The 22,662-nt window shown below is 40.2% G+C and overlaps 2 protein-coding genes across 2 annotated transcripts in view; both read right to left on the bottom strand.

The window, feature by feature from the left end:
* LOC111958497 (up-regulator of cell proliferation) overlaps window positions 1-17,394 on the bottom strand; it is a 31,321-nt gene extending 13,927 nt beyond the window's left edge. The window contains exons 1-8 of the mRNA XM_024134814.2: window positions 15,658-17,394; window positions 15,321-15,488; window positions 11,198-11,311; window positions 10,535-10,832; window positions 9,203-9,245; window positions 8,729-8,998; window positions 8,388-8,654; window positions 7,864-8,133 (exon numbers count right to left, since the gene is read on the bottom strand). Coding sequence (XP_023990582.2) covers window positions 7,864-8,133; window positions 8,388-8,654; window positions 8,729-8,998; window position 9,203 — 808 coding nt within the window. The 5' untranslated portion in view covers window positions 9,204-9,245; window positions 10,535-10,832; window positions 11,198-11,311; window positions 15,321-15,488; window positions 15,658-17,394. The remainder of the gene's footprint in view (window positions 1-7,863; window positions 8,134-8,387; window positions 8,655-8,728; window positions 8,999-9,202; window positions 9,246-10,534; window positions 10,833-11,197; window positions 11,312-15,320; window positions 15,489-15,657) is intronic.
* LOC139023676 (interferon-induced very large GTPase 1-like) overlaps window positions 1-22,662 on the bottom strand; it is a 209,864-nt gene that overhangs the window by 14,338 nt on the left and 172,864 nt on the right. The window lies entirely within an intron of this gene.

The following is a 22,662-nucleotide window of genomic DNA, read 5'->3' as shown; positions in this document are numbered from 1 at the left end:
GTCTCCCCTTCATCTACACTGATTGAAGTGGATTTAACAGGATTCACCTTGTYAAAGAGCAGGTGTTCCTAATGGCTATACACTCAGTGTAAAGTGCCTTTCGGAAAGTATTCAGACCCCTTGACTTTTTACACATTTTGATAAACCCAAAACAATGCAAGAAAGTCTCGGAATGTCTGAATATGTGGCTGAATGGAAGCAAGTCCCCAGCCAGAGCCCGGACTTGAACCTGATCGAACATCTCTGGAGAGATCTTAAAATAGCTGTGCAGCGACGCGCCCCATCCAACCTGACAGAGCTTGAGAGGATCTGCAGAGAAGAATTGGAGAAACTCCCCAAATACAGGTGTGCCATGCTTGAAGCGTCATACCCAAGAAGACTCGAGGCTGTAATCACTGCCAAAGGTGCTTCAACAAAGTACAAAGTACTGAGTAAAAGGTCCGAATACTTATGTAAATTTAATATTTAAGTTTAACATTGTTATAAAGTTGCAAACATTTCTAAAAACGTGTTTTTGCCTTGTCATTATAGGGTATTTCCTGACGATTGATGAGGGGAAAAAAACAATTTAATCCATTTTAGAAGAAGGCTGTAACTTAACAAATTGTGGGAAAAGTGCAGGGGTTTCCAGCATAATCTTTTTTACTGTTGCCTAGGTTAACTTCAACCCAGTTGTATGTACATAATCCTTTATGACCATATGTACCTCTGATTAATTATGATTGACTGTGCACAAAAGAGAATTGAATTGCATCCACACCCACCATGCGTCATGTGTGTAATGGTCATGTGAGATGTAATGTGTATATTCTGGGAAGTGAGCACTCAGTTTGTTTGTTTGAAATGACAAAGCTCAGTTTTGGATGGAAACGGTGTCAATAAAGTGGTAAATTGGGAGCTTTAACAGTGTTCAAACTTGTTCTTAACTGTAGGTAAAACAGAAAACAAGTAAGACTGCAGTGTAATATCTGAAAAGTGACTTTCCAAAGGAAACTAGCATAGTTACTGTCTGTAGCCTACTGTAAGTAGTACAACACAAAAACTATGGTAAACCCAGCTATACACTGTGTGGGTAAACAGTAGTGTAATAGAGATGTCAGTTTCTAATTAAGGGATAGTTACTGTCTGTACTGTAAAGTGCATCACAAATATGGTAAACACAGGTACAATCAAATCAAATGTTTGTCACATGCACTGAATACAACAGGTGTAGACCTTACCTTGCAATGCTTACTTACAATCCCTTAACCAACAATGCAGTTTTAAGAAAGAGAAGAGTTAAGAAAATATTTACTAAATAAAATAAAAAAAAATTTGAAAAAGATAAACAATAAAATAATAATAGAGCTATAATGAGGGTGCCGGGAGTGAGTTCAATTTGGCGGGGTAAGGTTAGTGGAAGTATTAAGGTAATATGTACATGTAGGTGGGGTAAGTGCAAGACTTGCAGAGATATAAAACAGAGAGTAGCAGAGTGTAAAAAATAAGGGGGGATTCATGCAAATATGTTAGCTATTTGAATTTAACTGTTCAGCAGTCCTTAATGGCTTGTTGGATCTAGATTCTGAGGGGGAATGCTATTGTCGTTCCTGTTCACGATGTCCTTGGTGTGTTTGGACATGATAGTGTTGTTACTTCTACTGCTACTCTCCAGATCCGGGAAGACCCCCAAGTAAAAAGCTTGACTAGCATAGCATAGGTCACAAGTAATACTAGCATTAATATCATTAAATCAACAGTCATAGACACCAGATGAAGAGTACAGATCTTGTGAATCCAGCCTCTTTGATTTTTAAAATGTTTTTACAGGGAAGACAATATGTAAATCTATTAGTACCAGTTAGCAAAAGGACACCACTTTTTATATCACGCAGGTTTTTTATTCATCAGTAGGTATCATAATGTCGATCTAATAGATATATATAGATAACAAAACACTTCATAAGATGACAGTCTGATACATATTTTGGTATAGCATATGTTTTTTTTAGAAAAATGTGCATTTTCAGGTATAAATCACAGTTTTACCATTGAGCCACTATACAAACTCACCCAAAGCGACTAGAATAACTAAGAGGCAACGTGTATTACTAATTACTCATCATAAACATTTCTTAAAAATACACAGCATACAGCAATTGAAAGACCAGATCTTGTGAATCAGACAATATTTTAGATTTTTAGTTGTTTTACAGTGAAACACAATATATCGTTATCAAATCAATGTATTTATATAGCCTTCGTACATCAGCTGATATTCAAAGTGCTGTACAGAAACCTGCCTAAATCCCAAACAGAAGCAATGCAGGTGTAGAAGCACGGTGGCTAGGAAAAACTCCCTAGAAAGGCCAAACTAGGAAGAAACTAGAGAGGAACCAGGCTAATGAGGGTGGCCAGTCCTCTTCTGGCTGTGCCGGGTGGGAAATATACCAGAACATGGCAAGATGTTCAAATGTTCTAAAATTACAGCATGGTAAATAATAATAATCACAGTAGTTGTCGAGGGTGCAGCAAGTTATATTGCATACACATGAGCTAACATCACACCAGCATTGATTCAAGCAAAAGAGCGATAACGTTATCACCACCAAAATATATTAATTTTTTCACTAACCTTCTCAGAATTCTTCAGATGAAGTCCTGTAACATCATATTACAATGCATATAGAGTTTTGTTCGAAAATGTGCATTATTTAGCATCACAAATCGTGGTTATGCTATGTAATCAGTCAAAACATGGATGCATTCTGGCCGGCGCCATCTTGGAAAGGCACCTAGTTTACGATTATTTATCGATTAGATTGACTAAAAATACAGGTTGGACAGCTAATGAAAGATGGCATTGGTTATTAATGCAACCGCTGAATTCGATTTTTAAAATTAACGTTACTAGACATACAGTGTGCGTTACAGCCAGACTAGTCGCAATAAGGCGACAAATGCGTTTACATTTTTCCAATAATACGGATAAATCATAAATAGCTCTTACTTTTGGACGAGCTTCCATCAGAATCTTGGGCAAGGTGTCTTTTGTCCAAAAGAATCGTTGCTTTGTTGTAAAACGTCTCTTCAACTTCGGAACTAGCAGCTACATAGCTACGTGGCACACATGTAAATCTTTAAAGCGAATACTACGAAAAATTCCGAAAATAGCAATATACTCGCATAAACTGATATACAATCGCGTTTAAAATAACTTCGTTATGATGGTTTCTACACCTATATGAATTAAATGAGCAGACGGATATATTTTAGGTCGATAACGAGAGCTTTTGGAGCATGCCATTCTGATGTCCTCTCTTGCGCCTTGACGAGCGTCCAAAAGAACGGACATGTTACTCCATTGCGCTTTTTATATAACTCTGAGAAACACGTAGAACTCATTCCACTTCTCATTGGTTATGAATCAGGGTAAGGCGGTGCAGTTCATTTCGACGCATAGGGCACACACGAGCTTTAAACTGATCTGAGACATGAGCCTAGTTCTGACCTTCGATGTCCTGTCATGATTTTTCGCTGTAGAATGGAGTTCTGTTCCACCACAGACATAATTCAAACGGTTTAGAAACTAGGGATTGTTTTCTATCCAGATAGTAACAATAATATGCATATTGTACGAGCAAGAATTGAGTACGAGGCAGTTTTAATTTGGAGACGCAAATGTCGAAGTTGAAACAGCACCCCTGTAGTGACAAAAGGTAAACGATGTGGAACCAAGTAACTTGAAGCTCTCGAACGTCCACTACAGCCACTCGGTGTGAATGAGGGTACCTTCGATCCACTTTCCCTGTAGTACACGATCAGCACCTTTGTCTTGAGGACAGGTTTGTTGGTCCTAAGCACACACTGCCGGGTCTCTTACCTCTCCCTATAGGTGGTCTCATCTTTGTCGGGGATCAGGCCTACCACCGTTGTGTCGTCGGCAAACTTAATGATGTGTTGAAGTCGTGCTTGGCCACGCATTCTTGTGTGAACAAGGAGCACAGGGGTGACTAAGCAGGCCCCTGAGGGGCATCTGTGTTGAGGATCATCATGACAGATGTGATGTTGCCTACCTTAACACCTGGGGGCGGCCGTCAGGAAGTCCAGGATCAATTGCAGAGGGAGGTGTTCAGTCCCAGGGACTTAGCTTTAGTGATAAGCTTTCAGGGCACAATGGTGTTGAATGATGAGCTGTAGTAATGAACAGTATTCTCAATACGTGTTCTTTTGTCATCTGTGGATGCTGTTGGGGCGGTATGCAAATTGGAGTGGGTCTAGGTTTCTGGATGATGGTGTTTAATGTGAGCTAACCAGCCTTTCAAAGCACTCCATGGCTACAGACGTGAGTGCTAGGGTCGCTGGTAGTTATTTCAGGCGGTTACCTTGGGTTTTGGCACAAGGACTGTAATAGAGCTGGATGTGAGTTTCCATTGGAAACTATGACAGTTACTCTGTACTGTAAAATAGTGTAACGAAAACTAACCCAGCAACTGTGTGAATAACAGTGTAATCTCACTATGGTGAAACAGTGTAATTATACTCTGTCTATAGTAAACACTGCACAATACTGTATGATAGTATATATAAGACCTACAGTATCAGCTTAGTCTCATACATATCCGTGAAGGGACGTTCTATCAAACCGTTTATAAGTTATTTCTTGCTATATACAGGTCGTGTAGGTTAGGTTGGCAGGACTTAACTTCTTATGGTGCAGGGCAGTATTGAGTGCTTGGTTAAAAGGTGCCATTTAAACGGCCTCGTACTCAATTCTTGCTAGTACAATATGCATTTATATTGGATAGAAAACCTCAAGTTTCTAAAACCGTTTGAATATATCTGTGAGTAAAACAGAACTCAGTTTGCAGCAACTTCTGTCAGAAGTGAAAAATCTGAAATCGAGGCCTCTGTTCCAGGCTGCTATAAATGTGCTTGAAATCTATTAGTATACATGCGACTTCATACGCTTTCACTAGATGTAATAGGCTGTGAGAGGTGAAATGGGGTTTTCATGTTTTCTATGGTCAAAAGAGAGAGCTTGGAATGACATGACCCGAATTCCTTTGTTCAGGAAGCGCATAAAGTCATCAGTATTGGCTTCTGAAAATCATTCGCTTATGCGTCTAATATCTCGGCTTTGATTTTATTTGATAAATGTGAATAATATCATCGTAAAGTATGTTTTTTAATATAGTTTTATAGGATTATTGAAATTTTTTTTCGGGAGTTTAGGCGTGATGCGTTCTCTGCGTTGGTGACGATGGACAGCTTAGCGCCACTTGGCTAGTTTTGCTTGCTAATTCGGAGGGAAAAAGCATTCTAAAACCAAACAATATTGTGTTCTGGACAAGGACCCTTGTACAACATTCTGATGAAGATCATCAAAGTAAGGACCATTTATGTTTATTTCAATATATCTGTCACATGTTACTATTGTTTGCGCCAGATTTTGGGCGCTTCTTCGCTATAACAGTAGCTGCATGCCGTACTGAAGTTATGTTTAGAATTCTAACCCGGCGATTGATTAAGAACTGTGTATCTATCATGTTCCTTACAACGATGTATTTTTTTGTAAAGTTTAATGAATAGTTATATTTGGTCAGAAAGGTGAGTGTCAGAAATATATCCGGACATTCTGGAAAAGATGCTAAGTTTTCAACAATGTATAACACGGATTTCAGCTCTAATATGCAAATTTTCGAAAAACTAATATGATTGTGTAATATGATGTTATAGGACTGTCATCTGATGAAGTTTATGAAGGTTAGTGAAATAATTAATATATTTTGCTGGTTTTGTCGCTATCGTCTGTTGCTTGATCAATGTAGCTGTGTGGTTGGCTATTGTAGTAAGCTAATATTATGTATATTGTTTTGCTGTAAAACACTTAAAGAATCGGAAATTTTGCTGGATTCCAAGATGTTTGTCTTTCATTTGCTGTACACCATGTATTTTTCATAAATGTTTTATATGAGTATTTAGGCATTTAATTTGTCTCTGTAATTGTTCTAGCTGCTTTGGTGCTATTTCCGATTGTGCTGCAATGTAAACTATGATTTATACCTCAAATATGCACATTTTTCGAAACAAACATGATTTATTGGTATAACATGTTATAAGACTGTATCTGATGAAAGTTGTTTTTGGTTAGTTTGGTTGGTTTTGTGCATGCTACTGTGCTGTGAAAAATGTCTGTGCTTTTTTGTATTTGGTGGTGAGCTAACATAATATACGTGGTGTTTTTTCGCTGTAAAACATTTAAAAATCGGACGTTGGCTGGATTCACAAGATGTTTATTTTCATTTGCTGTATTGGACTTGTTAATGTGTGAAAGTTAAATATTTCAAAAAATATCTTTTGAATTTGCGCCCTGCACTTGGACGGGCTGTTGTCATATTGAGCCGACACCGGATGCAGTCATAAAAGGGAAAGTGTGTTCATATTGTGCTTAGTCCTGCAACTGTTCACCTCTCGTAAGCTAGCTCATGCTAGCTGCGTTACCATGGAACACCAGATAATAGGCAAGATGGCTGCCCTGTGAGAGAAGAATGTGGTGCCTCGCAACACCTCCCGGAGTGAAACACAGTTCCCGATCTTGCAGGTTAGGCGCTGTCCCGACCCGAAGGCTATTAACGGGAGGGTACCGGTGGACAGACAGTCTCACAGACAACTAAGACAAACCTCAGCGCCGCGCAATACGGTAGACACAAACAAGTATCGCCAGGTTGGTACACTGTCACAAGTAATTAAAACAGGGATTAAAACCCAAACCAGATGGCACAAGCCAAAGAGTGGGGGGACAGCAGAGCACCAGATGGTAAGGCTAGCTAGCTGCTCAAGCTATTGAATAGCTGCAGGTATACTTTCTGCTCTTATACACTCTAACATAGAGCTCTTACAAGCCATTCTCTCTGGAATGAGCCGAGAAAAGGAAACGGAGGAGTAAGGTGTCGGCGCTATTTAAGGGGGTCAGCCTCGCCACCACACGGTACACGGATTCATCTGAAATCTTTACTCTGAATGTATTCTGCGCACGGAAGTATATCATATTGGAGTGGTTAATATATGCTACATGACTCCTGGAAAAGAGCATAATGAAGCTAACACAGTCAAGTAGACAAACTGGGCTGAATGTTTCATGGCCTGGCTTAGTGAAAAGGGAAACTATCTCTTTTGAGCACTACAAAAGGTTGAAAACTATTCAGGGGAGTTTTATGGCAGTGTGAGGAATATTAAGGGTGGAATGTACAGGCTGAGCAGCTACACGGGTCTCTGTACCCAGTTAAACTGATACATAACGACCCCCTCTGAGCCTTTCCTGGTGTCTAATGAAAGACTCAGAGTTCACAACATCCAACGTCTCGTGGACATCGTTAAACAACTGCAGCGACAGGGGGAGGACAAGGCAACACACCATGCAGCCATCAGTGATTAGGACCACGAGAAGATAAAGTCAACAGCAGTAGAACCAGACACCTGAGGGGCTCGTAATAAAAACTTTACAAGAAGAGGCACAGAGGGAAACTAACAACTGGCTTTTACCCAGACTATATTGTCTGGTAAAAGGATGAAATAAAACTAAGTTACTCATTAAAAGTACATTTTTAATGAAAACATGTTAATATTTTATATTATTATATTATTTTAATATGTTGGTAACCATTTTATAAAAGCAATAAGGCCCTCGAAACAGAGAATTATCATGAAAAACACCCTCCTAAGAACAGCCCTTAGTCAGGAGTTATTCACATGATAACCCACAGGTTCTCAAGCCTTATTACTGAAATATAAATGAAAAGAATGCTGTGAATCTCAATACTCTCCACAATAACAAGTGTTTTATACTGTAGTGCTGATATATTAAGTAGGATACATCCTTACTTGTAGTCAAAGTTGTTGACACCAGTTGACTTTTCTTTCCATTTCCCAGCACAGTGCAGACAGTGACAGAGTACTGAGTACCACCTTGCAGGTCAGAGAGAGTGATGCTGTGTGAAGACGTGGTAGTGATGTGTGGTTCTGTCCCTGGACTGTGGTAGGAGATCTGGTAATGATGTTGGGTTTGGTCCAATCCTGGTGGCTGGTTCCAGCTAACAGCAGCTGATGTGGTGTCCACTGAGTCAACAGTCAGCTGGTCTGGAACAGGAAGTACTAAGGGAAAATATGTTATTGTCAGGCCTACAGTTTAACTCTAGAAATATACTACAGGAGGAAAAGTAGAATAGTAGTCGAAAAATTATTAAAGGCCAGCTTGAATTCCTTTAGATATGGTAAGAAATAAGCTTAAAACAGATGTTGGATTTATAATGTAACAAAATGTCTGTTCTGGTTACTGGTAAAGAGTTGAGCTGTAACAAGGTGAGGTAGATTAACACAGATGAACAGCAATAAGGTAGATCTCTTACTAGTGCAGATGGTTGTAGAGACAGGTTCACTCTGTTCCCCATTCTTCAGCACAGTTGAGATGCTGACAGTGTACTCAGTACCGGGTTGCAGGTTTGAGAATGTGTTGTGACAGTCTTTAGTATTCTCTGCATGGAGGTCAGTTACTGAGCTGTAGTAGGATATGAGGAAGCGCTGTGGGACTTTCTCCATCCCTTCAGCCTTGGACCAGTGGAGAGTGAAGGAGGTATCTTTCAAATTGTCTACCTTTAAGTCTCTGGGTGGGACCACTGGAACAAAAATATTTTTATGTTAAGATCCATAACAAAATCTCTCAAAACATGACTAAAACCAAACTCTTTACCTATGGATAACGATGCTGAGACCCATCTGCTTTGTCTGCCATCTTCTCCCTCTGTGGCCACACTGAACTGATACTTTTCACCAGGTTGGAGACTGCTGATTTTAAGATTAAACCCGCCTTTCACTTTTGACGAGTCCGTTTCCCCCAGGTCACACCCCCAGGTCACTCTGAACTGGTGTGGCCCCTTCAGCCCCTCAGGAGAACCCCAGCTCAGAGACACAGAGTGTGATGTCACTGACAGGACCTGGATCTTCCCAGGAGGGGGCAGCACTGGTGAAGACATGACAGGAGAGAAAAAAACAGACTTCATTGGAACCACAAATGCATACTGCTTTATCAGAATTTAAGTAACAAATCATATCTTAAACAATAATTAAAAAAAAATGGTATATACATAATTGTACACAAGTTATCACTAAAGATCTCAAATAACAACTTTTGGGTCAGTTAATTATTGATTGTACATGCACTTACTGTCGACTGACACTGGCCTTAGGCGTTGCTCTCCATCAAAAGTCTTGAGCAGTGGAAACAGAGTAAGAAATATTTTAATAGAAAAAACTAAATGTTTGTTGCAAAACAAGCAATTGACAAGCTTGTAGCTTGAACTTGCATAAACAGTATTAGCAAATCTTCTGTAATAAGTACACTACATTGCCAACAGTATGTGGACACCTGCTGATCAAACATCTCATTCCAATATCATGGGCATTAATATGGAGTTTCCACTAGATGTTGGAACATTGCTGAGTGGACTTGCTTCCATTCAGCCACAAGGGCATTAGTGAGGTCAGGCACTGATGTTGGGTGATTAGTCCTGGCTCGCAGTCGGCGTTCCAATCCACCCCAAAAGTGGTTCGATGGGTTGAGGTCAGGGCTCTGTGCAGGCCCAGTCATGTTCTTCCACACAGATCTCGACAAACCATTTATGTATGGACCTCGCTTTGTGCACAGGGGCATTGTCATGTTGAAACAGGAAAGGGCCTTCCCAAACTGTTGCCACAAAGTTGGAAGCACAGAATTTTCTAGAATGGAACTAAGGGGTCTAGCCCGAACCATGAAAAACATCCCCAGAACAATATTCCTCCTCCACCAAACTTTACAGTTGGCACTATGCATTCGGGCAGGTAGCGTTCTCCTGGCATCAGCCAAACCCAGATTCATCTGTTGGACTGCAAGATGGTAAAGCGTGATTTATCATTCCAGAGAACGCGTTTTCACTGCTCCAGAGTCCAATGGCGGTGAGCTTTACACCACTCCAGCCAACGCTTGGCATTGCACATAGTGATCTTAGGCTTGTGTGTGGCTGATCGGCCATGGAAACTAATTTCATGAAGCTCCCGGCGAACATTTAGTGTGCTGACGTTGCTTCCAGAAGTAGTTTGGACCTCGGTATTGAGTGTTGCAACTGAGGACACGCGCTTCAGCACTGTGGTAATGTTCTGTGCACTTGTGTGGCCTATCACTTAACGTTGAGCCGTTGTTGCTCCTAGACGTTTACACTTCACAATAACAGCACTTACAGTTGACCAGGGCAGCTCTAGCAGGGCAGAAATTTGACGAACTGACTTGATGGAAAGGTGGCATCCTATGACGGTGTCACGTTGAAAGTCACTGAGCTCTTCAGTAAGGCCATTCTACTGCCAATGTTTGTCTATGGCGATTGCATGCCTGTGTGCTAGATTTTATACACCTGTCAGTAATGGGTGTGGCTGAAATAGCCGAATACACAAATTTGAAGGGGTGTCCCACATACTTTTGGCATGATAGTGTATATTCAGGTATAATGAGGGGGTAAATAACTACCTGTTTTCCAGCTTGTTTTAGCTCTTCAACGATCGTGTCATGACCTTTGTGCTTTGTCACTGAACACTCCAAGCAGATCAGCTTCTGGTCTGTCCTGCAGAACACCTCCAGAGCTCTGTGGTGCTCTTGACAGAGTCTCTCCTCCAGGTCTCCAGTCACATCCACCAGGGTGTGTCTCTGTTAGTTTTTAGGTAGTGTGTAGTGCTTCTTAACGTGGGTCCCACAGTAGGAGAGAGTGCAGGTCTGACAGAACTTCACAGCTTGGACCTCACAGACATCACAGGGTACCTCTCCTGGCCTGGCGGGAATTGGAAATAACAGTAATCAAATTCATTGATAAAAATAAACTCATCAGTTCAGTAACACATAATGGTCTGATAATATAACACATGTTAACCTACCTGAAACTATCTGTTATCATGATAATATAACACATGGTAACCTACCTATAACTATCTGTTATCATGATAATATAACACATGGTAACCTACCTATAACTATCTGTTATCATGTTAATATAACACATGGTAAACTACCTATAACTATCTGTTATCTTGATGTGTATTTTTGCTTTACATTAAGTCGCAGACATTTTATTTCATGAGGTCAGCATTATTACAACATAGGCCTGTATTTACAGCTGCGTGCACATCATAATCTCACCCTTTGTTTTGTAGAGAGTCTGCTCCTTTGAAACTAATAGGGATATCCATGGATTCGCCACTCTTCATTGATAGATTACCAGAGGAAATAGACTCTGCTCTCTCTAATTGGCCCCTAGTAGTACAAGACAGTCACACAAAAACGAATAAAACACTAAACATAGAAAACAAATGCAATAAAAACAAACATTATATTCCTCTCTTCCACATAATAATGTGAATTTTAGCTTCTCTTCTATCCAACTACATAAATAAACAATCATTATAGGAACTTATTGACTTTTCCAGGTAGAACATAGAACGTAAGAGACTGCTCTTTCAACGTTGCACCGTCATAGGATGCCACCTTTCCAATAAGTCAGTTTGTCAAATGTCTGCCCTGCTAGAGCTGCCCCGGTCAATTGTATGTGCTATTATTGTGAAGTCGAAACGTCTAGGAGCAACAACGGCTCGGCAGCAAAGTGGTAGGCCACACAAGCTCACAGAAGACCGCCGAGTGCTGAAGTACATCGTGTGTAAAAATCGTCTGTCCTCGCTTGAAACACTCACTACTGAGTTCCAAACTGCTTCTGGAAGCAACGTAAGCACAATAACTAGTTTCATGAAATGGATTTCCATGGCCGAGCAGCCGCACACAAACCTAAGATTACCATGCACAATGCCAAGTGTCGGTTGGAGTCGTGAAAAGTGCGCCGCAATTGGACTCTGGCGCAGTGGAAACGCGTTCTCTGGAGTTATGAATCACGCTACACCATCTGGCAGTCCGACGGACAAATCTGGGTGTGTCGGATGCCAGGAGAACACTACCTGCCCCAAYGCATAATGCCAACTGTAAAATTTGGTGGAGGGGGAATAATGGTCTGGGGCTGTTTTTCATGGTTCGGGCTAGCTCCCTTAGTTCCAGTGAAAGGAAATCTACAGCATACAATGACATTCCAGACGATTCTGTGCTTCCACTTTTGTGGCAACAGTTTAGGGAAGGCCCTTTCCTGTGTCAGCATGACAATGCCTCCGTGCACAAAGCGAGGTCCATACAGAAATGGTTTGTCGAGATTGGTGTGGAAGAACTTGACAGGCTTGCACAGAGCCTTGACCTCAAACCCCATTGAACACCTTTGGGATGAATTGGAACGCMGACTGCGAGCCCAAAATCGCCCAACATCAGTGCTCGACCTCACTATACTCTATGTGGCTGAATGGAAGCAAGTCCCCGCAACAAWGTTCTAACATCTAGTGGAAAGCCTTCCCAGAAGAGTGGAGGCTGTTCTAGCAGCAAAGAGGGGACCAAATCCAYATTAATGCCCATGATTTTGGAATGAGATATACTTTTGGCTATGTAGTGTATCTACCTCAAATACCTCGTACTTCTGCACATTGATCTGGTAGCGAAACTCCCTGTGTATAGCTCCATATTGATCAGTACAGAGCTCCACATTGATCTGGTGCTGGTACTCCCTGTATAGAGCTCCACATTGATCGGGCACTCCCTGTAAAGTGGACTTGGAAAGTATTCAGACCCCTTGACTTTATCCGTTACAGCCTTATTCTAAAATTGATGAGAAAACCCAATTGAATCAATCTACACACAATACCCCATAATAACAAAGCAAAAACAGGTTTAGAAATGTTAGCAAATCATTAAAAATAAAAAACAGAAATATCACATTTACATAAGTATTCAGACATTTCTCAGTACTTTGTTGAAGCCCCTTTGGCAGTGATTACAGCCTCGAGTCTTCTTGGGTATGATGTTACAAGCTTGTCACACCAGTATTTAGGGAGTTTCTCCCATTCTTTTCTGCAGATCCTCTCAAGCTATGTCAGGTTGGATGGGGAGCATTGCTGCACAGCTATTGTCAGGTCTCTCCAGAGATGTATGATCGGGTTCAAGTCTGGGCTCTGGCTGGGCCACTCAAGGACATTCAGAGACTTGTCCCGAAGCCACTCCTGCGTTGTCTTGGTTGTGTGCTTAGTGTTGTTGTCCTGTTGGAAGGTGAACATTCGCCCCAGTCTGAAGTCCTGAGCAGATTTTCATCAAGGATCTCTCTGTACTTWGCTCCGTTCATCTTTCCCTCGATCCTWACTAGTCTCAGTCCMTGCTGCTGAAAAACAWCCCCACAACATGATTCGGCCACCACCATGCTTCACCATAGGGATGGTGCCAGGTTTCCTCCAGACGTCACGCTTGGCATTCAGGCCAGAGAGTTTAATCTTGATTTCATCAGACCAGAGAATCTTGTTTCTCATGTTCTGAGAGTCCTTTAGGTGTCAAACTCGTAGCGGCCTGTCATGTTCCTTTTTTCTGAGGAGTGGCTTCCGTCTGGCCAGTCTACCATAAAGGCTTGATTGGTGGAGAGTTGGAGATGGTTGTCGTTCTGGAAGGTTCTCCCATCTCCACAGAGGAAATCTGGAGCTCTGTCAGAATGACCATCAGCTTCTTGGTCACCTCCCTAACCAAGGCCCCCCACCCCCCGATTGCTCGGTTTGGCTGGGCAGCCAGCTCTAGGAAGTGTCTTGTTGATTCCAAACATCTTCCATGGAGGCCACTGTGTTCTTGAGCACCTTCAATGATACSTAAATGTTTTGGTACCCTTCCACAGATCTGTGCCACGACACAATCCTGTCTGAGCTCTACGGAGAATTCCTTTGACCTCATGGCTTGGTTTTTGCTCTGACATGCACTGTCAACTATGGGACTTTCCAAATCATGATCAATCAAATTTACCACAGGTAGATTCCAATCAAGTTGTTGTAACGGTCGTTTTCCTCCTCGTCAGAGGAGGAGCATGGATCGGACCAAGATGCAGCGTGGGTTGAATACATAATCTCGTTTATTATAAACGAAGATGAAAAACACTTAACTACAAAATAACGTAAACAGACCTGAACATGTGAACTTACAGACAACGAAGAACGCAATGAACAGGAACAGACTAACAACCGAAACAGCCCTGTGTGGTAGAAACACAGACACAGGAACAATCACCCACAAACAAGTGAGAACAGCCTACCTTAATATGGTTCTCAATCAGAGGAAACGTAAAACACCTGCCCCTGATTGAGAACCATATCAGGCTAATACAAACCTAAACATAGAAACACATAACATAGACTGCCCACCCCAACCATACTAAACAAAGACAAAACAAAGGAAATAAGGTCAGGAACGTGACAGTTGTAGAAACATCTCTAGGATGATCAATGGAAACAGGATGCACCTGAGCTCAATTTTGAATCTCAAAGCAAAGGGTCTGAATACTTAGATAAATAAGGTACCTGTTTCTATTTTTAATAAATTATAAAAAACTTTTTTCCCTTTGTCATTATGGGAAAACAAATAATTTAAGCCATTTTAGCATAAGGCTGTAACGTAACTAAATGTGGAATACGGGATGAGTCTGAATACTTTCCAAATGCACTGTATATTTTTATTGTGTATTTTATTTTATTTCTCGTGTTACTATTTTATTTTATTTGTTGTTTTTAGTATTATTTTCAAACTGTATCGCTTGTAAGCAAGCATTTCACGGTAGAGTCTACACCCGTTGTATTCAGCGCATGTGACAAATAACATTGATTTGCACTACCACTGGCCCTTGATTTCTCCAGTCATTTACACAAACTATATTGATTAGAATTAAAGGAATTAAAACATCCCATCATGCTTAGGGTCATTATAGGGGCAGCAGGTAGCCTAGCGGTTAAGAGCATTGGGCCTTTAACCGTGCAGGTTGCTGGTTTGAATCCCCGAGCCGACAGTGTGGAAAAATATGCCTTTCTGCCCTTGAGGAAGGCAATTAAAACCCCAACAATAACTGCTCCCTGGGTGCCGATGACATGTTGACTATAGCAGCCCCCCGCACCTCTCTGATACAGAGGGTTAAATGTGAAAGACACAATTCAGTTGAATGCATTCAACTATGCAACTGACTAGCAGTAACTCAGTATCCTTCATAGAAATCATATTAGTCTATATTTGAGAGGTGTGTTGTATTTAGGTAAAAATCCTCATGTAAATCTATTACATAATTATAGCATAGGATCTAAAAGTATTCAACAAGAACAAAAACACACCTCATATCCTGACAACTGCAATGGAAACATGCTTAATATGACACACCCACCTCTTCATATCAGGGTCCATGGTATCATCAAGATCCTTGTTTGGTGACCCATCCTTACGTCTTTCTTTAGGCATGGCTCCACCCTCAGCCCCCTGATGATAACTCATTATAACTCTCAGAGAGGAGACCTCACAATCCTGAAGAGGACTGGTCTGGTCACATATCAATCTGTAAATAAGAAGAGCAAACAAGCAGAGTAGGCCTACTGTCAGCCTACTGTGCTGGGGATTTAAAATTGACATTATATGACATTCTGTAAATGTCACGGTCGTCTGAATGAATGGACCAAGGCGCAGCGTACTTAGAGTTCCACATGTTTAATAAATATGAAACTCACCAAACACAAACATGACGTTCTGTGCTGCCCACAGGTAGCTACACAAAAACAAGATCCCACACAATACAGGTGGAAAAGGCTGCCTAAATATGATCCCCAATCAGAGACAACGATAAACAGCTGCCTCTGATTGGGAACCATACCAGGCCAACAAAGAAATAGAAAACATAGATTACCCACCCTAGTCACACCCTGACCTAACCAAATAGAGAATTAAACGGATCTCTAACGTCAGGGCGTGACAGTAAAGCATTTGGTACCGAATGCAATTAGGAAAAACACTATAGGCTGAATACAATGTTTATGAACAATATCTAAAACGTAAAAACATTTTTTTTATTGAAAACAGCAATGTACAGTATTTTTCCATAACATATCTAAATAATAACAGAGATGGTTTATCATGATGATATTGAAATTCCCTATAAGGGTTTTGATAAGATGTGTATCAGATATTGAAGATGTCACGCCCTGGCCTGAGGCTTTTATTCTCTATTTTGGTTAGGCCAGGGTGTGACTAGGGTGGGCATTCTAGTTTCTTTATTTCTATGTTTTCTATTTCTTTGTTTTTGGCAGAGTGTTGTTCCCAATCAGAGGCAGCTGTCTATCGTTGTCTCTGATTGGGAATCATACTTAGGTAGCCTTTTCCCCACCTGTGTTTTGTGGGTAGTTATTTTCTGTTTAGTCTCTGTTACCTGACAGAACTGTTCGCTTTCGGTTTGTTACTTTGTTCAAGTGGTTTTTGATAAATAATCATGAACACTTTTCAACCTGCGCTTTGGTCCACTCCTTCCGACGACAGGCGCTACAGAAGAAACGTTTTAGACATAAAAATACTGCTTCCCTGCTCTGTGGGTTTATGCTGGTGTTTTGTAGTCTAAACCACTTAGTGACAAATGTATTGGTAAAAACTACAATACACTACTGTAACCTCCCTCTTGTAGGGAGGTTGTAGGTCAGTGTTTCTTATATCTTTTATCTTTTGTTGAAATTGACAGAAACCATTGTGGGGATACATATATACATTGTTGTTCACTAGCTCTGTAGTTCAACTAGTGCATAAATAAAACATTGACTGGAACGTTGAGTGAGTCGGTATAATGAAAACATGGACTGGAGTACTTAGTGCATCAGTTTTCAGTATAATGAAAACATGGACTGGAGTACTTAGTGCATCAGTTTTCAGTATAATGAAAACATGGACTGGAGTGCTTAGTGCATCAGTTTTCAGTATAATGAAAACATGGAATGGCGTACTTAGTGCATCAGTTTTCAGTATAATGAAAACATGGACTGCAGTACTTAGTGCTATCGTATGCTATGTGCGTATGTATTGCATGTATTGTGCGTATGTATTGCAACTTCCGGGTTGGAGCGAGTAGTCGCATTTCGCTTCGCTCCACAGGTAGTATTACATTTCATTTCATTACAGTACAACGGTTTGATCTGTTTGATCTTAGCAATTTTTTCTTAGCTAGCTACATAGCCGTCTTTGTATCAAAGATAATTGTGTAGTTTAGAGTAATTATCGAGGTTAGCTAGCCAGCTATTTTCGTCCTTCTAACGTAGTCAACACTGCTAGCTGCTAGCTAGCCAGCTAGCTAACTTCTACCGAATAGCAGCACTGTAGGAACTATTACATTACAACGGAACGACTTGATTAGTGTAGTGTTAGCTAGCTACATAGTTGTCTTTGCTGTCTTTGTATCTAAGATAATTGTGTAGTTTAGAGTAATTATCGAGCGAGTAATTCATCGAGGTTAGCTAGGCGCCGCCGTTAGCTAGCGCCTCCGTTCTCCTACTATCAACACTGCTAGCAACACTGCTAGCTAGCCAGCTAGCCAACTATCATTTTAGTCAATAAGATTTTTTGCTACTTCTACCGAATAGCAGCACTGTAGGAACTATTACATTACAACGGAACGACTTGATAGTGTAGTGTTAGCTAGCTACATAGTTGTTTTGCTGTCTTGGTATCTAGATATTGTGTAGTTTAGAGTAATTATCGAGTAATAATCGAGGAGCTAGCGCGCGTTACTAGCGCTGCCGTTCTCCTACCTAGTCAACCTGTTAGCAACACTACTAGCTAGCCAGCTAGCCAACTATCATTTTAGTCATAAGATTTTTTGCAACGTAAGCTTAACTTTCTGAACATTCGGACGTGTAGTCACTTGTCATTCAATCTCCTTTGCATTAGCGTAGCCTCTTCTGAGCCTGTCAACTATGTGTCTGTCTATCCTCTTCTCTCCTCTCTGCACAGACATACAAACGCTTCACACCGCGTGGCCGTGCACTCTAACCTGGTGGCCCAGCGCGCACGACCCACGTGGAGTTCCAGGTCTCCGGCAGCCTCTGGAACTGCTGATTCTGCGGCAACAAGGCAGAGTTCATCTCAGCCTATGCTTCCCTCCAGTCCTCGACTTCTTGGCCTGACGGAAACATGGATTACCAATGTTCACTAGTAGGATACACTACAGTAGTTATCAGTATAATGAAACATGGACTGGACTATCAGTAATGTTCACTAGTTGGCTACACTACAGTAGTTATCAGTATAATGAAAACATGGACTGTCAGTAATGTTACTAGTAGGATACACTACAGTAGTTATCAGTACAATGAAACCATGACTGGAATTCCAGTAATGTTCACTAGTAGGATACACTACAAGTAGTTATCAGTATAATGAAAACATGGACTGGAATATCAGTAATGTTCACTAGTAGGATACACTACAGTAGTTTCAGTATAATGAAACCATGGACTGGACTATCAGTAATGTTCACTAGTTGGCTACACTACAGTAGTTATCAGTATAATGAAAACATGGACTGGAGCTCTCAGTAATGTTCACTAGTTGGCTACACTACAGTAGTTATCAGTATAATGAAAACATGACTGGACTCTCAGTAATGTTCACTAGTAGGATAACTACAGTAGTTATCAGTATAATGAAAACATGGACTAACGTAATGTTCACTAGTGGATACACTACAGTAGTTATAGTATAATGAAAACATGGACTGGACTATCAGTAATGTCACTAGTAGGATACACTCAGTAGTTATCAGTATAATGAAAACTGGACTAACAGTAATGTTCACTGTAGGATACACTACAGTAGTTATCAGTATAATGAAAACATGGACTGGACACCAGTAATGTTACTAGTAGGATACACTACAGTGTTATCAGTATAATGAAAACATGGACTGGACTTACAGTAATGTTCACTAGTAGGATACACTACAGTAGTTATCAGTAATAATGAAAACATGGACTGGACTATCAGTAACGTTCACTATGTAGGATACACTATAGTAGTTATCAGTATAATGAAAACATGGACTGGACTTACAGTAATGTTCACTAGTAGGCTACACTACAGTAGTTATCAGTATAATGAAAACATGGACTGGACTTATGTAATGTTCACTAGTAGGATACACTACAGTAGTTATCAGTATAATGAAAACATGGACTGGACTATCAGTAATGTTCACTAGTAGGATACACTACAGTAGTTATCAGTATAATGAAAACATGGACTGGACTAACAGTAATGTTCACTAGTAGGATACACTACAGTAGTTATCAGTATATATGAAAACATGGACTGGACTAACAGTATGTTCACTAGTAGGATACACTACAGTAGTTATCAGTATATGAAACCATGGACTGGAATACCAGTAATGTTCACTAGTAGGATACACTCAGTAGTTATCAGTATAATGAAAACATGACTGGACTACCAGTAATGCACTAGTAGGATACACAACAGTAGTTATCAGTATATGAAAAACATGGACTGGACTAACAGTAATGTCACTAGTAGGCTACACTACAGTAGTTATCAGTTATGAAAACATGGACTGGACTATCAGTAATGTTCACTAGTAGGATACACTACAGTAGTTATCAGTATAATGAAAACATGGACTGGACTAATGTAATGTTCACTAGTAGGCTACACTACAGTAGTTATCAGTATAATGAAACATGGACTGGACTATCAGTAATGTTCACTAGTAGATACACTACGTAGTTATCAGTATAATGAAAACATGGACTGGACTATCAGTAATGTTCACTGGTAGGATACACTACAGTAGTTATCAGTATATGAAAACATGGACTGGACTAATGTAATGTCACTAGTAGGCTACACTACAGTAGTTATCAGTATAATGAAAACATGGACTGGATAATCAGTAATGTTCACTAGTAGGATACACTACAGTAGTTATCAGTATATGATAAACATGGACTGGACTAATGTAATATCACTATTAGGCTACACTACAGTAGTTATCAAGTATAATGAAAACATGACTGGACTATCAGTAATGTTCACTAGTAGGCTACACTACAGTAGTTATCAGTAATAATGAAAAGATGGACTGGACTATCAGTAATGTTCACTAGTTGGCTACTACAGTAGTTATCAGTATAATGAAAACATGGACTGGATTAACAGTAATGTTCACTAGTAGGCTACACTACAGTAGTTATCAGTATAATGAAAGATGGACTGGACTATCAGTAATGTTCACTAGTTGGCTACACTACAGTAGTTATCAGTAATGAAAAGATGGACTGGACTATCAGTAATGTTCACTAGTAGGCTACACTACAGTAGTTATCAGTATAATGAAACATGGACTGGACTACAGTAATGATTCACTAGTAGGCTACACTACAGTAGTTATCAGTTAATGAAACATGGACTGGAGCTCTGTAATGATCCTTGTACTACAGTAGACACATAAAGAAGAGTGTCTTAACAAATCAAGGTATCTGTCAGCACTGCCTCAATACTCTATAATATATGCTGATGCTGCTGTATTGTCTAGTGATAAATCAGTTGATTTAGGATAGACTACTTGTAAAGGTGCACCATCATCATGTGTTAGTTCATAGTTTTCATGTCAGTCATTTCTTATGAAATTATAGTCATCAATTGTAGAGTTTCATTTGTAATAGACAGTCTACCATCCATTTAGGCCATATTAAGCTGACACAGACAATGAATATTGTCCTCAGGTGGCTGACTGCCCTTAGTCTGCCTCCTGTCCCTCCTATCACCATGATACATCTTCTGAAAACAATGGCACTACACTTTATTTAAACCTGCTCTGCCAGTCATGTCTTAAGATTAGATGTTCCAATGTGGTTAGTCAATAAGATGACAGTTTACAGTCAACACCTAGAGTTGCTATCAAACAGATAGTGCATATTCTGGTTCGTCCATAACTTGTTCCCTGCTTGTAGCAGGGTGCGGTTACAGGAATGTTCTAACTTTAAGTCACATGATTTCATGAGAAAAATGTTCTGCAGTAAGGGGTGTGTAAAGCAAGTCAAGGTGTCATTGGATGAATGTCAACAAGATGTATAACCAGCATTGTTAAAATAACAATGTTTTAATTCAATCTGTTCATCCTAAAGTTCATGCCCTAAAACCTCCAATTCAAAATCTGGACCTCAAATTGACCTGGGACATTAGACCTGGACCTCTGATTTAGACCTGGGACACCAGGTGGGTGCAATCAATTATCAGGTAGAAGAGAAAACAGCCCCATTTCAAGATTTGAATACCCCTGCCCTAAATAAGACTATGTCAAATGTAGTCCATGAGAGGTGGCCTATTAGGATATGTGCACAGCTATTAACCTCACATGTAGCTATAGCAATTGGGCCAGGGATTCACATTTAACTCTATGGACTACTGCGGTTCTGTTCAACCTGATAATTTATGGCACACTCGGTGACCCAGGTCTAAATCAGTCCCTGATTAGAGGAATATTTAAGAAAAGCAGTGGAACTGATTTAGAAATCCAGATTTGAATTTGAGGGGATTAGGCCTACAGCTAACTACATTGAGAGAAAGATGGCCTCCAGATTGTTTTTTCAGCATACAAACATTACATCTCACAACACCTGGAGAAGTATGCATTACGTCAGGAAACCCATTCATGTGACATATTACTGTTGCAACTTCTGAGACTCGCAGCAAGTACCTGGAAGGCTGCCAGACGTTTGAAGTATTTACAAAATAACTTAACAATAGACAATTGTTTCATGTGTGCTAAGAACAAATAAAACCATTTTTGTAAACTTCCTTACATTTTGTCATCTTCTAGATCTGGGCCATTTGATTTTACTTGTTCAAATTACCTGAGAGGAATTGCAATTTTTACGCATTGTGAGTCAAAGTCTTTCCAAGTTTGAATTAGAATCAGCCTACCTGCCAGTCATCAAAACATATCTTAACCTGACACTTCACAGTGGTGTAAGTACTTTTGGGGGTATCTGTACTTTACTATTAATATTTTGCCAACTTTTACTTTTACTTCACTACATTCCTAAAGAAAACAATGTACATTTTACTCCATAAATTTTCCCTGACACCCAAAAGTATGTACATTTTGACAGGAAAATGGTCCAATTCCCACACTTATCAAGAGAACATCCCTGTTCATCCCTACTGCCTCTGATCTGGCGACTCCACTAAACACAAACGCTTCGTTTGTAAATTAGTCTGAGTGTGCCCCTGGCTATCCGGCAATATAAAATAAATAAAATTGTGCCGTCTGGTTTGCTTAATATAAAATTTGAAATGGTTTATACTTGTACTTTTACTTTTGATATTTAAGTACATTTCGCAATTCCATTTACTTTTGATACGTAAGTATATTTAAAACCAAATACTTTGACTTTTACTCAAGTAGTATTTTACTGCGTGACTTTCACTTTTACTTGAGTCATTTTCTATTAATAGGTATTTTACTTTAACTAACGTATGACAATTGAGTACTAATTCCACCACTACACTTTTATAAAACATGTTGACTTACCATTTCCTGCTGCATTCAGAGTAGCCTGGAGCATGTACTGACAGGTTATAACAAAAGGGTTGAAACCTAAGGTGCTGTTTCAGAGGTGAGACGAGGAAGACAGCAGGAGGTGAGGGGAGGAGCATCTGTGCATGCATCACAGGGACCA

The sequence above is a fragment of the Salvelinus sp. IW2-2015 genome, linkage group LG34, assembly GCF_002910315.2.
Source record: "Salvelinus sp. IW2-2015 linkage group LG34, ASM291031v2, whole genome shotgun sequence".
NCBI classification, from domain to species: Eukaryota; Metazoa; Chordata; class Actinopteri; order Salmoniformes; family Salmonidae; genus Salvelinus; species Salvelinus sp. IW2-2015.
Note: the sequence above shows the minus strand (reverse complement) of the source record. Positions and strands in the feature narration are given on the sequence as shown.